The sequence below is a fragment of the Dermacentor albipictus genome, unplaced genomic scaffold (genome assembly GCF_038994185.2).
Source record: "Dermacentor albipictus isolate Rhodes 1998 colony unplaced genomic scaffold, USDA_Dalb.pri_finalv2 scaffold_20, whole genome shotgun sequence".
In the NCBI taxonomy this organism is placed as follows: Eukaryota; Metazoa; Arthropoda; class Arachnida; order Ixodida; family Ixodidae; genus Dermacentor; species Dermacentor albipictus.
The window spans coordinates 2,319,000-2,337,313 of NW_027225574.1; the positions used below are offsets into that span (position 1 = coordinate 2,319,000).

The 18,314-nt window shown below is 47.6% G+C and overlaps 1 protein-coding gene across 4 annotated transcripts in view; it reads right to left on the reverse strand.

Moving 5' to 3' along the window:
* The window catches only part of LOC139052227 (far upstream element-binding protein 1-like), a 113,787-nt gene that overhangs the window by 77,834 nt on the left and 17,639 nt on the right, over nt 1-18,314 (reverse strand). For all 4 annotated transcript variants that reach the window (XM_070529325.1, XM_070529327.1, XM_070529326.1 and 1 more), the window contains exons 8-10: nt 15,989-16,087; nt 7,436-7,483; nt 2,545-2,898 (exon numbers count right to left, since the gene is read on the reverse strand). In XM_070529325.1, coding sequence (XP_070385426.1) covers nt 2,545-2,898; nt 7,436-7,483; nt 15,989-16,087 — 501 coding nt within the window. The remainder of the gene's footprint in view (nt 1-2,544; nt 2,899-7,435; nt 7,484-15,988; nt 16,088-18,314) is intronic.

Genomic DNA, 18,314 nt, shown 5'->3' on the forward strand with positions numbered 1-18,314 from the left:
CCTGTATCCAGCCCGCAACCCTCTGCGGCGGAGGAAAGAGCCGGCAGTCACCGACAGCTACTGCGGCTCTCGCATGGGTGCATGTCGGTGTGAGCAACGCTTGCTCGTGCCGATTACTGCGTCACCGTTTCTGGAGTCCTGGCCCAAAATCGTGCCGTCGAGTCTGCAAAGCTGCTGCTGTGACCAGCGGACGCCAGCGGTGTAACCAGGGACAATGTCAGCTCGCATGCTATGGACAGCATGCGGACATTTCCTCGGCGCAGCCACTGTTGCATGTAATACCTTGTTCGCGAAGCATGCATTGATGGTAAACTGTGTGACATGCTTCGCCGGAATATGTAGCGATTTAAGGTTGGGGGGATGTGTGCCTCACGCGTCTACTGATATGATATTTTCCTGCATAGCTCCAGCAATTTCCAGCAATCCGGCTTTGCTGCGTGGCCTGCGTGATGCCCGCCCCGCGGCAGTCGGTCTGTTTGAGGCGCAGTCCGAGAGATGGCACGAGTGTTGCACTGCTAACACCGCCTACCGGCAGGGTTAGTTGGGCGCAGAAAGGACAAAGCGCTTCCTCCTTGGCTGCGGGTCGGCGAGCGCCGCGGACGTCCCACGCATGCATCGATCCATGCTTCTGCGAGATATTCTCGTGTGGCCTCCTTTGAATGTGCCACCGTTCGCGCGTGACCGTACATGCGAACGACCAGGCGTTGAGATCCAGCATGGGGCGAACACATTTCCTCGCTATCCGGTCGCGGTGAGTCGGACTTCCTACACTTATTGCACGCCCATCGGCATGTTTTGGGGATAGCAACACCACTAGCAGGCACTGAGCTATAAAAGGTGCAATAAATTCCCTCGAGATTGTTTGCACTACTGTGTTGTCATTCCTTTGTCCAAAGAGCATAGGCAAGAACCACACACGTGTAATGAACGCACCCCAAACTTGCGGCAGCGATATGTTGTGCACCAAGTCTAGCTAATGATGATCGCGCTTACCAATTGTCGAATGCTATGCAAACGACTCTTCAGGACATACCAAGCGGTCTGCGCACACCGAACATTCTTAAGCAGATGGCCCATTTTATTCCTTTGATCACTTTCCACACTTCCATGAAGAAAAAAAGCTGCAACCAAACTTGCCTTGGCAAGTTTGGTTGCAGCTTTTCTGCAACTTTTTGCAACTTTTTGCAGCTTTTTTTGCTTTTTTGCAACGCACCTTTTTTGCAACAACAAAAAAGGTGTGTTTCAATTCTTCTCGTCTGCACTCGTGGGCACGCAACAAATCGTGAGCGGCCACGATGGTAGCCACGTTTACACTGACACGTTAAAAGTGTACCCTATTCATATGCCGACGCTTGTAACACAGCTAAGATATTCGCCCACCCATAGCGGAAGTGTGGCGCATTAAGACAATAGGGAAGACAAATGCTGCAGTTTCCACAGCGTGCCCGTCATGGGTTTCTGTAATTGGCAGCTGAGCGCGCCCATCTCTGTTTTTGTCCCCTCAAAGTGGTCGTGGCTACGTTACTGCTGCAAATTTGCAGATAAAAATGTATTCATTACCATCGCATTCATTACTGACACGGAAGAATCTGTTTCAATACGCATAATGTACTCACGAGAAGAAAAAATCGCATTCGGCTTGCTCCGCCGGCTGCCATTTTTGTTTTGGTGCCCCGCACTGTTGTCATCCCGCAGCAAACGCAGGATGAAAAAAAAGAGTTATCGCGGGAAATTCAACCCGCATAATAATTGCACCCCTGAATTTGCGTCAATTTTTTAAACAAAAACGTGAATCATTGTTCAAGTAAATAAGGTAGTTCGATAGGTTGTGTGCAGCAGCTCAACGCCCCCCGTCTAAGGAAGGTGCTGACTTGGGTCAAACTTGGGTCAAACAGGACTTGGGTCAAAAAAGGAGGGTCAACATAAGCTCGAAGTCTAAACCAAGATGTATACTGGGCCCCAACAAGCTTGGCACATGTTGGCAGCTCGTGTTGCAACAATTTGTGCAACGCTTTGCATTTTGTAATGTCAACTGCGATTGAGTGATAAATTTTTCACTAAATTCAGATTGCAAGTTTTCACAGGTAGCACATTTAAGTCTGTCTTTTAAACGATTATGAACAAGGTACTACTATACTTATGCAGAACACCTTAGTCTAGCCACAACGATCATAAATCCAAGACAAAAGTTACTTAAAATGTGCAAAACCAACATATAGCTAACACTTAAATTTGACCACCATGTGTGAATGTATGGTGCATTCCGAAGTGTTTGCATCAGTCACACATGATTACAGAAGCAATGTGGGGTGAGGTCGTATACATTGTAGGCATTTTTCCAATGTGAATGTTGGCCGAGATGATGTACATTGTCAACCACAGCCGTAGTGTGATCTAGCTCGATTTACACAAATACCATATCTTTCAAGTCATTACTGGGCTACCAACGTGCCTTGCTTCTTGTTACAAAGCCTTGCGATATCACAACACAGCGATTACCGCCCCAGAGATAAGCCATCTCTCAGAGTCGCACCCTCCACTCACCAGGACACTCTGGATGAGCTCGCCAATGAACGAGGCAGCGTGGTGCACTTGGTCAGGACCACCAGTGAGCAGACAGACGCGGTCAGGAGCATTGTCATCTTGTGGCTGCTGAAACTGGACACGGGCCCCAGTCTCCTGCTGGATGCGTTTGATCATGTCCCCCTGCTTGCCAATCACCACGCCTACTGCCTGCTTGGGCACCAGAACTTCCTGGGAAGCACCACCAGGGCCTCCTCCACCAGGACCACCTCCAGGGGGCCCACCATATTCACCGCCGCCGCCGCCTCCACCGCCGCCGCCGCCGCCACCACCGGGTCCACCAGGGCCTCCCCCACCATAGCCACGGCGCACATTCTGAGGAACCACCAGAATGAAAACGCCACCAAACTTAAAATCCTCCTGTGCACTTATTATGCTGGCTCCTGCCCATTCTGAAGTATGGGCAATAAAAAGATTCAGCCCCAATCAAACTGGCAAAAAATATTGTATCTCGAATGAAATATTTGCCCTGAAAGTAGAGGACATTGCACTTTAATATTCAGGGAGACATGGCAATTCTCAATCACTATTCTCAGATCTTTATGTTCAGAAATAAGAAAAATCTTGATTATGTAGCGTTGAAAACTGCACCAGGAAGTGCAGTTTCACAGCAGACAACTTGTCCAATGATGCAGGATTGCCACCTTAGTACAGCTGTAAACAGTAGATTGATCCTTCAGATAGCTGCAGTGCCATATTTCTTCATGCAAAGAAAGGCAAGCAAAAGAAATGCTACACAAGCCTCAACATTGGTTACTGCAGTGATGTGGGACACAAGGAATGCTTTTACTAGTTGACACAGACAGATGTCCCCATTGAAACGCTTGTTTAAAACCTTTTTGGGCCCTTACAGGTCCTTAGGGTCCTTACAAAACATTACTCAAAATCAAAAGACGGATGCAGAAAACCAAAATTCAAGAAGGGTAAACAAACCTTAAGGGGGGACGTGGCTTTCGCATTGCGTAAAATTGCCAAAAAATCAGTTTGTTTCTTTACCCCTTTTTCTCGCAAAAAATTGCCGAAAAATCAGTTTCAGTTTCTATAACCCTTTTTCTATCTGATGCCCAAATATCATCACTGTAAACCACTTAGACGTGCTCTAAAAAATTCGTTTTATCCGATAGGTTGGCGAAAAATCTCGCAGAAATCAAGGAAGAACAGCGTTTTTCAAGCCACAATATCTCCATAGCGGCGCGATGTCTAGCCACAGGTACAAGGTGCCGGCGCGCTATGTGCTTAGTCGCGCAGTTCGAGGTGCCGACGCGCAAAGTACCTAGCTGCGCACGCAGTCCAAGGTGCCGGCGTGCGAAATTCCTAGCCGCGGGCTCGAAGAGTCGACACTCGATGCACTTTTGCATTCGCGCAGTTTAAGGTGGCGATACACAAAATGCTTAGGTGAGTGTGCCAGAAGTCCGTGCGTGATGTGCATGATCGCTGAGTCTGAGACTCCCCAAGCATAAAATGTTTAGCCACGTGCCCGTGGATTACGTGAGTGATGTACTTTGTCAGGAATTCCGAAACACTGAGCATTGAAAGGCTTAGCCGCATGTCCAAGGATTCCGCACGTGAATCTTGGCCGCAAAATCTGCGTCGCCTAAGGATCGGCCATGCTACTGCAATGTCCGCGTAGCGCCCGTTTTGATACGTCAAGATTACGGCGAGTGGAGGCGTCCAGACTCGCGTGGTGCAAAGAGCCGAGCGGACAAGGACCAATGGCGAACCGCGCTAGAGTCGCGCGGCGGGCGCGGCCAATCGCAGACTCCGGCACGACCTGCAATCATTTGCGTTGTGTGCGCTTGTTTCTGTATGGAGGAGATAGCTGAAGTGGCAAATTCGAAGACGGGGAAATGCGGTTTCCAACGAGACCAAGATGGCGGTGGTCGGTCGTGCCATTCTGGAGATATTGTGGCTTGAAAAACACTGTTCTTTCTTGATTGCCGCAAGATTTTTCGCTATCTTTGATGATAAAACCAATTTTTTAGAGCACTTCCAAATGGTTTACAGTGATGATATTTGGGTATCAGATAGAAAAAGGGTTATAGTAACTGAAAATGCTATTTTCAAAAAATCGATTTTTTTGGCCATTTTTCGCAATGCGGAAGCTGCGTCCCCCCTTTCTTAACTGTAAACAACTGGAAAATTGTGAAATCTCCGTCTTGGAGACAATTTAGCAGCTGCAGAGCAGGACACATGCTTCAAACTCTACAGGTGGTTTTGGAAAGTTTACTTTCCCTTTGTAATGATTTCAATCGCCTTCTAGCATGATGGTTAGCGGAGTCCAGCCTCAGTCAGATACTGTGTTAAAGTCACATGGCTGAAAGTTACTTTGCGCCAGGCATTACCAGAGCCCAAGGCTCGAAAATCGAGCCATATTGGGTGTAATGTGAATGAATTAGCAATGCAACAAAATGGCAACCTGGCTTCCTGAAAATAAAACCAAGGATACAATTTCCAAGGTCCAATTTGGGGTCACTGGGTGGACGTTACTTGTACCGTATTTATACGAATCTAGACCAGCCCCAATTCTAAACCGACCCCCGAATGTCCGAAGCCAGAAAAAAAAAACGGCCTCAAGTGTAAGCTGTTCAAAAAAGTGTGGGCAGCATTTACAAAATGATAACTGCATTTGTTCAATATGAACATGCCGAGCTCACTCTACATCGTTACTGCTCCTAGGTTCATCCCTATATCCCAGAACCACATGTAAGCTTCCAGGTGCGCGCAAGCTCCCATCTGCACGCCCATGCATGCGCAGACAGTGCGGCATCACACTTGTTGAAATGCGGCACAATCTCAGTGAACAGCACTGCTATTGTGCGCCTACTTTCATTGTTGTCATCTCATTACGGCACAGGCAAAAACATCTCCCATTGCCCCTTCGAATGACGGACATTTTTCTCATCGATGCTAGAGTCCCGCCAGGCTTACTATGCCTCTGCGGCCAACACAATTTTTCATTTGAATGCAGCACTATAGTGGCATTACCTGTTTGGTAATGCTACTATATAACAATGTACCACCACCATATAACAATGTACCAGCTCCTATACGACACAGTGACATCGCGCGTGCACTTTGGCGGGCTACTGGCCCGGCTGGTAGCGGCTGCGATACTGACTTTTCTACATAGCGCTAGCTATGCACCATATTTATCATTTTCAGTTACAAACTGGCGCGTTTTTCAAAATCCTTGAATCTAAACCGACCCTAGAGTTTTGTTATGTGATCATTCGAAAAACTATTCAAATTTGAAAAGCCTAGATTCTAATAACTACGGTAATTTCACACCAGAGCAGATTGCCAGCACCTAGGCACATTTACGAATGCATGGCAGCATACATTTCCTACCATGAAAAGAAACAAGCTTCAAGTAAGGCAGCCTTCACACACTTTAGTATCAATCTCCACAAATAAAAACAAAGAAATATCGGGTATCATTTAAAAATAGCTCAGTAGTTCATACCACATTGCTCGCCCACATCAGTAGCAGAAACTATGCACACATCATATTTGAACCCATCGCATCTCTCGTAATAAAAATTCCACCTACCATATTTACTCACATAATGAAGCACCCCCCATTTTTCCAATTAAAGTGTTTTTTTTCTTTTCCCACCATAATGATCGCACCCCGAACTTGCTGCCGTGAATAGACGCATTATGCAGCTGGATCCAAGATGTTTTGCCATCCTGCAGTGACAGATCGGACACACTGGCATAGCTACATCTGGACCACCATTAAAAAAAAGCTACGATACACACCGTTCTAGCTACGAAACCAAATTTGCCACTTGGTCTAAAATATAGACGTTGCATAAAGTAGTATGTAAAAAATAAGATGTTTATTTACACCTCTAAACAGCATATATGACGTGTTAAGCGTGCTGAAACAGTCGGAAATCCACACTTGCTTTCGTAGGAGTTAGCGATTCACAACTGCGCTGCCCAGCTGCTGTGCGAACACTAGTGGCAATAATAAAACGTAAATGAAATCAATGAGCGACTCGATAGACGACAGTGCACTATGCGTGAGCACCGGAGCCGGTGTCAAGGACAGGTCATTGCCAATCTTGTCGCCCCTGTTGCACTACGCCCCCTTCTGAGGCGGCATTGATTGCCCCAATCTCTTCGCCTAGCTAGGCAGCATAATCTGCATTCAAAAACGTCGAAGCACCATCTGTTTCGTTGTTCCTCGGTAATGTCACTGGCTGGCCCCTGATTGTGGCAGTCATGATCGTAGCGCTTCTGTGTGAACTCACACTTTGGGCCTTGCAAAATTTGCAGCTTTGTTTCAAGCAATACACAATCACACTTTGTTAGCAGCAGCTTCTATCAACAGGGCTGTCCACTGCTGCTTTCGTGGCGCTGCGAGGGGGGCGAACCTCATGCTCAATAGCAGATTGCCTTAGTCATTAAGCCACCACAACGGATCAATAATCACTCGCTGAGAGGGGGGCGAAGGGCAGACGCCACTTCACCCTTTTTTTTTTGCCTAGCTCGATCATGAGCAACGCAGACACGAGGTGGCTGGAGCCACCTTGAGGCACTATCATAACGTGCTATCACGAGATAAAATCAAAAGTGATAACGAGATCATACCGAGTAAATACAGTAGTTTATGACAAAATGACCTATATTGGGGCTGCTAAAATAAGCACATGTGGCACAGGGTTTTACTGTGCCCTGCAATACTTTCAGGCTGAGCACACAGACCATGCCCGGTGGCTGCAAATTCTGTACCTTCCCTTGTCAGGGAACAGGGAAAGCACACCACTGATCCCTAAAGATGGAAGGGGGGGGTGCACATTTGGAGGAACAATGCTCCTGCATGGAAAGAAAAGCTGAGACTTACTTCCAGCTCCTTTTCTGTGATGAGGTCCAGCACAAGGCGCTTGGCGTACTGGAACAGAGTACAAAGACACTCTTGAGGGCACAACTCTTGGTATGCACGCGACAATGAAAGCTATTTTCAATATTTATGTAATGAATTTAATAAAGTTTGGTGGGTAAATCATGTATTAGGCTGATTTCACATCTGATATTTTTGTGTCATCTGTTATAGCTTTTTATTTACGACAGCTGACATCCTCTGAATTGGGAGACCCCATGTAAGGGGGGATGCAGCCCTCGAAAACCTATTTTGGGTTGTATGCCTCAAATTACCTGTTCTGTAGTTATCAGCACGTAATTCAACAACAAAGTAAAAAGAAGCGCTACTTTTGAGGCCACAGCAGCGCACAAAACATGCGCAAATGCCAAAATGCAGCCAAACTTCTAGCGCGCGCCATTTCCGGCCCGTACGGCCTGCCTGCTCCATCTTGGTGTCGTTTTGACCATGCATTCTTTGTTTTGCCGCCCTCAAATCCCATGAGCTACTGCCATTGGCTGCTGTGCGGGTGGCGGCGGCTGCTCTCTTTGATGCCGCGCTCGCATCGCTGCCTCTTGCTTCGTGCCCCTCAACAGACACCCACTTGCAAGCTGCTCATCGCGTGGCGCTCAAGCTTTTCTCTACTATTTCCTCAGCATATTTTGTTGCACTCGATGCCTTCGTTGCACACGATGCCTGCAACGAAGCCCAAGATGATGCAGATGTTCGGCGCATGGAAGCGCAATATGCGACTTGTACGGCTGTCGCCAGTCAAAAATCCAGCACATTGAATGTGCCTGGAGCCGCAAGAGCTAATTAGAAGCTCCACAGGAGCTTTTTAATTAAAGAAACACGTAGGTTCAACTTGAAGGCCTGTTTTCGAGGAATGGATGCTCAAGAAAGCCAGTTGCATGTCTGGATGGGTACCATCTAACTCCCTTCATGGGGCACGAATGGGGCCCTTGGGGCGTCAGCGAAATCCTCCAGCTCATTATTATAGCACTTCGTCAACACCTCCCAGCTCTGAAATGCTGCTGGAAAGCTATGGATAAGTGCAGAGAACAGGTAAGTGGCGGTCATAGTTATGCGAATTATAATGGGTGAAAACGGCCAACAATTTTAACGCACAAGTATTTGTGACAGTTAATTCAAACAGTATTGCGTTCCAAAAACGCGCTCAGCAGCACGCCAAATCACGCGACGCCACCTCCAACCAGAATTCCTTTGACCCCACCATAGAGGAAGAGCTTAGGAGACCCCCCCCCCGCTCAATGCTGCGTGCGAAGAAAAAAAAATGTGGCAGAAGTTTCTGCACAGGCATGTGCATGTGCGCATCACAGACTAGTTCTTTTAGTAATAGGTGTCCTGTACAGCCAACGACCGATTTCCAAGAGCCGCAGTTTTTCGAACATGCCCGATAATCCAGACACCTTCGCGAAACTGCCATGTACACCTAGAGTCAGTATAAAGAAGTCTTAAATTTCGGGTGCAAAAAGCCATAGCCATCCGATTTTTTGGACTTTTTGCCATGATCACAGGTCCAAAACAGCATCAGGGGGGGGGGGGGGAGGCTACCCTGGAAACCGAACTTTTTTAAGATATCCAGATGAAACTTTCAGGGTACGTTCACACCACCGAACTATGAGGAACTGCGAAGTTTCATGAAGATATGTTCATTAGTTCCAGAGTTGTTGAGGTCTAACTAAGTGATTCATGTATATGCCTGAGGAAGAGCCTGGAGAAATGCCAGGACATCATAGGAAGCTGAAATTCACTATGATGATCCCTTGATAGATATCCCAGGGGGCTAAAGAGCCCTTTTCTTTAATTTCCCCTCCAAAAAAATTTAGGACAACTTTGAATTTGATGTAGCAAGTAATGACCACATTCATCAAAAATTAATTGCTTATTGTAAATTAACAGCACCAGCTTTCAAAAAAAGCCTGTTACCTCCTGCAAAAGTCATTCAGGAACAGAATAAAAGAAAACAGCATACAAATCTGAAGAGCGGTTCTCGAGATATCGCCCCTTCCCCAGCACCACTACTAGCGAAAAAAATCCATTCCGAGAAAACGGGCCGTAAAGTTGAACACGTGTTTTTTTTATAAGCTCCTGCGGAGCTTCTAATTAGCTCTTGCAACTCCAGGCACACTCAGTGTGTCGGATTTTCGACTGGCGACAGCCGAAAGCACAGTTCCGCCGCTGAAAAGCGTCTACGCAGTCTGCACTCGCTGTACGATGCTCGTACAAGACCCATATCGCGCTCCCGTGCGCCGAACATCTGCACTGTCTTGGGCTTTGCCGTCATCGCGTGCAGCGAAGAACTAGTGAAAAAAAAAAGCTGAGCAAATAATCTAAAAGATAGTGCAAAGCGATGAGCAGCTCGCAAGCTCACGTTGAGGCGGACAAAGCAAGAGGCAACAACAACGCGGGCGCGGCGTCAAAGGGAGCAGCCGCCACCGCCCGCGCAGCAGCCAATGGCAGGCGTGCTTTAGCCCGCAGGATTTGAACACGCTGCTTCGGCTAATCAGCGCTCCGCATCACATCGCGGGAAAACGCCAATAGCGCCTAAACCGCGCCGACGATGCAATTTGGAAGGCAGCAAAATAGAACGAATTCACGATCAAAACGACACCAACGGGGCCCAACGTTGACGCAGCCCACGCAGTTGGACCGACGCCATCTTCCCTATGTCTGCAGCAATTTTAATGTTTATTTAATTATTTATTATGCAGTACATTGTTGAAAATGGGCAGTTTAAAGTCACAAAGCCATTTTATGCCAAAAGGACAAAGTTTGGGCAAATCCATGTACTTCCATAATTCCCATGCTGACACCACCACTCTCACTGCAGCTCTCGTAGGCACTAGCGCCAGAGTTCCCTCTAGTAATTATTGAAAGAAACTATGCTGGCACCGATTTCAGTTCACCGCAACGTTTGAAAAGCAGGGTTGATGCTGGTATATATGACGAAAATTCAAGGGTTTTTAAGGACTTCCAAGGTCCTGTGTGTGGATTTTCAAGGACCACACGCAGGGCCATAATCATACATGCGTGTATAATTATGGAATATGTACCGTGTCCCATGACAATTGCCCCTTCCCACGCTTGTTAAGCTTCACCGCAATACCTTAAGTACGCTTCACCGCGTACGTAAGGTACTGCAACGTGCCACGCTTTCTAAGCTTCGAAGCCATACGCGAGGATTACAGATGTGAAGTTGGTGGGATTACTGACAGCAGCGAATTCTTTCAATGAAAAACACGGCACCGAAGGGCAAGAACCTTAATAGCGAACGTAGAAGCAGCAAAGCCCAGTGTTGCCGCGGTGGTAGCTACTGCTGCCAGTGGATCGGCGTGCGAGAGCGCTGGATAATTCGAGGCGGCGAGATAATCAAAACGGCGGTGATGGCTTCGATTAATGAAATTTGGGACCTGCAGTCACGGCAAAAGCTCCGGAACATCGGACAGCGAAGGGTTCTTGCATCTGAAATTACAGACATTCTTATACATCGACTCTATGGGAAGCGTGGTGGAGCCTCAAAGCCGTCCGTGCTATCGGGCATTTCAAAAAAATCGGGCGTCGAGAAAATGAATTGTTGACTGTACACAGGCAACTCCTCCAGCCAACACAGCTTCATAGACAATTCGTAACGAGTCCTCTCTTTTATTCGAGCCAGCAGTAGATCGCGACTTTCGTTCCCTTTCAATAAAATGACAGCCAATTTTCCCTGATTGAAGCATACATTCCCCGAGTTTTACCAGACAATTCAAGATGCCTGAGAATTCCAGTTTTTTTTTGTTTAACAGAATCGCAGCGGGAATTCAGGAGGGTTGAAATTTTCTGGAATACAATCACTGGAAGTTTATTAAAAATAAAAATTTAGGAAATTCAAAGATTTTCAAGGATCTCTGAAAATTCCAGGACTTTCAAGGCCTTAAAAACGATCTTTTCAAATTCAAGGGTTTTCAAGGACCCGCACGAACCCTGGAAAAATGATCGAATAAGCTGAAGTAAATGGGATCTTGCTCTTGCAGAACAAGCTTTCGCAGACCTCGCATCGACGTACAGTGCAACTCAACACTGGCAGAAATATAGGTGCACTTTGGTTGCACATAAGCGGAAGTGCATGCAACAATGCCTCGACCACTTCTTCCTTGCACACGGGCCTTACGACCTAAATAAAACGAATGTTTCGGTAACATTCGTTTCTACAGACAGTTGAACGTAAATAAACGTTCCTTGCGGAGTCCAAATAATCGCTCTTCAACCGTGTTTAGGAGCCTGCTAGCCTTGCCCAAGTAGGTAATATGCAGGGTTACGGCCCAGCAAATTTTGCAGACATATTGCCACGAGGTACGAAATGCACTGAATCCTATATGCGTTATTCACCAAGGATATGAAAATATTTCGTTGAGAATTTCGTTGTTGAAGGATTTCATTCAACAAAATTCTAGTGTACTGCTAAATGCATGTACAGTCTAACCAGACTATATCGAACCCGTTTACGTAGAATTATCTTGTATATCAAAGAATTTCTGTCGCCAACCGTTTATTCGGACCTTACGGGGACTGCGGAAATGTAAGAATAAACAGGTGTCCGAAAAAGCAGATTAAGAAAAAGAAAGAAAATCCTTTATTTCCATGCACTTATTTGGGCTCGGCAGTAGGCTTGCAATCGTGAATGTGCCGTTGCACGCTGTTCCATTTACATGCAATCAGGTAAGCCTGAATCTCGGAGAGGGTCGTACGGTCATTATAGGCGGCTGAAAGCCCAGTCACTGCTTGTACAGTGGAATCTCGATGATACGAATTTTTCTGTGGTCCCGGCTGAGCCCCATTACTTTGCAACGTGCTAGAGAACGGTTGTTACGAATAAATTTTCGACCCGCATCGGTTGATACCAATATTACCGAAGATACTTTGGAAATTTGAAAGTGTGCTTGGCGAAAGCCAGACGCTGCTGCCGTCTGCACTCCGCTTCCCTGGCGTTACTGTTCGGTGAAATGGCCGGTCGCTGCTGCCGTCAGCGCTCCAATTCATTCGCTTTGGTGTTCGGCGATATCGCCTGTCGCTGCTGCCACTTGCGTTCTGCTTCCCTGCCTTTAGTACCCGGCGATCTAATCAGTCACTGTTGGCGTTTCCGTTCTGCCTCCCTTGATTTCGCATCTGGTGACATGTTCATTCGTCGCATGCACATTCGCTCCTTGTTCTTCTGGCGTTTGATGTTGGGGGCATCCGGCGTCCGCTGCCGCTTCCCCGAACCACTTGGCGCGCAATCACTGGGCCGCATCGGAGCTACGGTCTCACTCACTCGACTGCAACGAGACGTCCGACGAAGGAGCGGCGGTGCAGCTGCCACCGCCGACGCCCGCGCGCTCGTTCTACCGCTACGCCGCTACTGAGCGACGTCACGGTTGCTATGCGCGGCTGCGCCCACGACCGGCGCACCGGTTCCTAAGGAGGGGAGGAGGTTGCGCCACTGCGTGGAGGAGAGGCCACAGTTGGCACCATTCCAGCGCACAGACGGACGCGACCGCGAGCCCCACCCACGGCAGGGAACGAGAACAGCGCGCAGTTACACGATTTCGCCCTCTCTCTTTTGGTGCGGAGGCGCGGACGTGGCGCCGGACAGAGGGCGGCCGCGAAGAGTTTGAAGTGGTGGCACTTTTGTTGCTTTTGTGCTTTTCCACCTTTTGCGCGTACCATCGGACAGAGTGGCTGCTGTGCTTCTAGCAGCTTTCTTGTGTTAGACGTGGGCGACGGCGAAGGTCCACCACCGGCAGCTGAAACGCTGCATGCGCTTGAAGTTCTGAGGCATCCTACGGCCGCAGATAAAATCGGCGACGACACGTGCACGCTTTTTTATGGATGTGAACAAGGTCTGCTAATTGACCTGACAAAGAAAAAGAAGCAGAAGGACATCGGATATTTTTTCTTCAAGAAATAGATGCTTTTTACATACGTGTGCCTGAGTGAATTCACCTCTCACTCTTTAATTTAGCTAGATTGAATTGTTTGAATGATACGAATTTCGGCTAATACGAATATTTTTGGTAACCCCGTGAGATTCGTATCATCGAGATTCCACTGTACAAGCTCCACATGTGACGGCAGCGTAGCACATGGTCTGTCATCTTCCAACTCGGTGAAGCAGAAACCTGACGAATGATCTCGCCGTCTAGTTCTGCGCATGTCAGTACAGCAGTATAAGCACCTGTGAAACTGTCAAATGAGACGGTGTTCGGAATCGCAATAGAACCACTGCGCAGGTCTCGGCAGAACATTTTCAATGTCAGTAGGGAGCACACCGGAAGGCGATAAATCTTAGGCCTCCCGGCACCCGCTTGCCGGCATTCCCCCGCACAGTTTGTGCGGGCACTGTCGGCTCCATTAGACATTTGACGCAACGTTTCCATATGCCGCGTTGCATCACTGCAACCTCAACACAGCACACAAAGGAAACATCACTACGCCATCACCAGTCGCACAAACGAAAAACATGGCCTACTTCGCAGCGTCGTACACGAAGAACAAACAAATCGGCTGCTGGATTGTCTTGACCTGGCTTACTAAGCCGAGATCGGAACTGCTGTAGCTACGAACCAGGCAGAAACACTGATGATGAGTGGGGATTTGCAGTAGCGCCACTTTCTGGGGCAGCAAGGAGGCTCCGTTCAAAACAAAAATGGCGTTCAAGTCGAACCATGCACCAGTCAGAGTCTGCGCATGGTGCTCTCGATCGAGTTGGCTCAAGGAATGAAGGTGCAAGGTGTCCGATGCAAGGTGTCCGAACTTATGGCAGTTGTTATACATTATGGTCTATGGGGAGAATGGCGGTGACGCGTAGCAGATAGAATAATTGAGCATGCCCAAATTTTTGGAGTCCGCAAAATCAGTCGGCGACTATACATACCAAAAATTACGCTTACATCGAACAAAAATAGCAGCGACTCCCAACATATCGGACATCAAGCGGCAAAAAAGTGCGCCCTGAAGTATGCTTTCCCTCGCGCCGGCGGGAAAACCTGCCAACACGTCCCTAAAGTGCTTAGGCCGGCGGTGCAGCTCTATCCACCCGGTCTCCCTACCATGTCGGAACTGTCTGAATTTCCGGAACAGTTCACGGATCAACGGTCAACGAATTTGTGAATGCGGATGAAGGTGTCGCGACAACAGGAGAGCCCGAAAACGAGACATTGCCGACATTGTACTAAGCACAGGTGTTGTTGCTTTCCATCGTCCTCATCACTGTCACTAGTCGACACTTCGGCAACAACAGAAGCAACGATGGCGAAAAGTCAAAGATCGTAGCCGACATCTCTTCGCGGTTGCAGCAGCGCTGCCAAGCTACTTCTTCACATTCCAAATGCCACACACCGCAGCCAACAGTAGATCCCTGTCGCGTGCCAGCGCAGACTTCTTCGTGTCACGTTTAATAGCACGAACAATGTCTAATTTTTCTTCTATGATGAGCACCCGACATCTTTTTTATGCTAAGTTCAGCAGGACGTGATTCCTTGGTTGCACGACGCCATAACACACTCTAGCACGGCGCCGAAATGATGTTGATGTGGCTTTATGTGCGAGCACACAGGGCGCTTTGAGGCCGTTGTTCGTATCTCTGAGGGTTTTTGTTCTGTCAGGCCGCCTGATGGAGACAACACACCACCGTGTTTAGGCAACGAAAAGTGGAAACGCTACGTGTTAAGCGATGCGTACACAATAGGCTGGTACGTTTATGCAGATACAAAACACATTATGCTCAATGGCCGCTGAATCGCGGATCTGCCTTAACTCCATTTAAAGCAAAACTACAGCTTAAGCGGCTATGGTTTAATGAGGTTTTACTGTAGTATGGGCTTTGATGACGTGCAATTTTTTTATCAGGCTTATATATTTATATTTAGCAGGCCCTACATCGAACTCACAGGCATATTTTTGCAAGTTCGATATGACTGGGCTTGACTGTAGAACACCTGGTAGGGGTTGAGGACGGACTTCGGGATGAAAACAAACTGGGAGTGTTTATTTTACATTATATACAGTGAGATGAGAGTCAAGTAACAGTCGTACAGTCATTACAGGCCGACAGCAACTCTGACGCTGCGGCCCGCGGCAAGAAGTTCGAGAGAGGTGAATCAAGGAATGCTCCTTTTAAACCCTTCGAGGACTGGAAGTCGCGTCATGTTCGGCCAATGGGAGAGTCCGCTCAGATGACGCCATTTTCGGCCAATGGTAGGCGCCCGTGCGGCAGTGTCACACCCGGCGGCTACCTGCGGTCTTGCCTTGCCAACTTGCAATGCACTCTTCAAAGGCGGACAAGGGGGGGCCTTCAACTTGTTTGCTCGAGCGCTCCTCTGGAATGTGCTTTCCGCGTTTCTGCGCTTCTCAATTAGCTGTGCTGCGATTCGATGTGGTCTGGGGAACTCAATGTAGGCGCAGGAAACGGCCCCATATCTAACAACCTCTGAAGATGGGTTTAACAGCTGTATTCTGCACAACCAAAAATTGGTACAGAAGAACAGCCCTACTCACCTCGCATTTGCTCTTTTCGCCGGTTATGCGGAGGGGCTTGTCCATCATAGACTGCTGGGGGCCATCTTGGATCATCACCATCTTCACATTGGCTCGCTCCTGCACAGGGCACCCAAGTTTTAATCGTACTCTCATTTTTCAGTATTTGTGGCTAGACTGATTGCATGCTGTACAACATTGGCAGTGAAAATTTAAAGTAGCATGAGGCACATCTGCAATGTTTAGTACAGAAAACTTTCCATACACTACGAGTATGCTAAGCCGCAATGCACTTTACATAATGCAAGAGCTGGATTGCATAATTATGCAGATGACAACAAACCATTTTTGAGCTTTATTGCACTTTATTTATGGCCATAGGACATACTTCCAATTTGCTGCACTTCGGTACCAGAACCTAATATGCTACAGCTCACAGGCAATCTGCAGGTGGCAGTTAAGTTTGGTAGCTGAGCAGCCTGGTTTTGCATCCTTGTTTCACCTTCAGAGATGGAGCACCACAGAAGGCTCAAGTGGACGCATTTCGAGCAGTCCCACAGACTGTGGCTGCTCACCCATTTAAGGGGGGACACGGCTCTTTGAGGCGAAAAAATCTCGAAAAAATCGAATTTTTGAAAACAAAATTTTCGATATCTACAGCTAATATTCCTTTAATTCACCAAGTTTCGAATCTCGGGGAACAGTATTTCGTTCGCAATATCAATTTATAACATCACTGTGAGCTGAATTCCGCACAAAAATAGCCCTTTCTATCGCGGCGCGTAGCTCTTTTACTACGCGCGCAATCGCAGCCATCGTGGTCTCGTTGGAAAGAGGAGCCTTCCTTCTTTAATTTCCCGCCAAAAGTGACTCCGTCGATACGCCAGTGACGTTGAAATCCGGGGAGAAAAAAAAGCCCGAACGCGCGATCCGATTCGTTGACTAGCGCACGTGACCAAAAACGCGTGCTGTGGTTGGCTGCGCGAGGTTCCCATCGTCTGCTCCACTCCGCAGGCGACGCGACTGCGCGTCTCGTAGGTTGGTTGGCGCATGCCCAACGATGTCCGATCCACCGGGAAAGTTCGCCACAAGGCACAAGTTCGGCAAAAAGAATAAGCGATCAGCTTATAACTTTCCAAAGCACTCCATTCCTTCTGAAAGCATCGAGAGTAGCTCGCCGCCAACCGCAAATGATGCCGAAACCGCGGACGATGCCGAAGTAGGCCTAGCCAGCTCACAAATGAGTGAAATCGTTACGGACAGCGGCTGCGTTCGGCGTGACACTGCAATGTTGCAGCATGCGCATTTGTTGCAGAGGGAGATGAATGATCAAAAAAACTGAGTTCTTGCGTCAACGCCAGCAACAAAGCGGGTGTTGGATTTGCTCACTCGCGCCGGCAGCGTTGCAGCCGCGCCAGTCGACGCCGAGGCAGGCTTCGCTTTCGTCAGTAGGACTCCGTGAACGGACCGATGTCGTCAAGTGCAAGGTGTGCGGCGGCAGCGTCGCAGTAGGCAGAAGCGAACGGTAATCTGACCTCGCCATAAAGATCGTTATCACGTGCGCGTGTTGCGGTGATATCGCGTCGGCATGGAGCTCAACCCGCGTGAACAACCTTGTCGCGCGCGCGATGCAAGCCACCGGGAATCGGCGAACGGCGCTAAACAATGTTTTTGCCGCATTTGAATGGCCGTGGTTAGAACGACTACATTCCCGGTAGCTTTTAGCCACTTTCACTGCAAAATAATGCAAAATTATTTCTGTACTTTTGATTAAAAGTGAATGCATTCCTTTTTTCTCGTTTTCTCAAAACACGGACTTTTCACTTGTACACAATGTAGGGTCAGATTTTGGAATTTATGCTTTAAAATTTTTCAATTCTGCTTTAGATCAGACAGTAGGGTAGCCACAATTCGAACAGTAAAGATTGAATTGCTATAAAATTACTAATATTTGATATATCAAAATAGTATTCCTACTATTATGTTCCTTATGTTTTCTAGTACCCAGGCATGTGCCAATACGAATATCGTAGCGCATTTTTTCCCCTATTGTGTCTGCAAATTATGAACAATGAATTTCATTCATCTTCAGAACTAAATGGCCTATTGGAAAAATAATTATATTTGAAATCAGCACAAAAGTCTTAACAAGAATGGAAAGTTTCATGAATATTGATGGAAAACATCATGAACATTATTTGAATTAGTGTCCCCCCTGAAGAAGCACGTTTCATTCTTGCCTGGTTGGACCCCTGTATCATCCTTGATCAATTTAATATTCAAGCATTTGCCGTAATCACCATGAACATGTCCTGAAATGTTTTTTCTCGTTTTCTCAAAACAACAT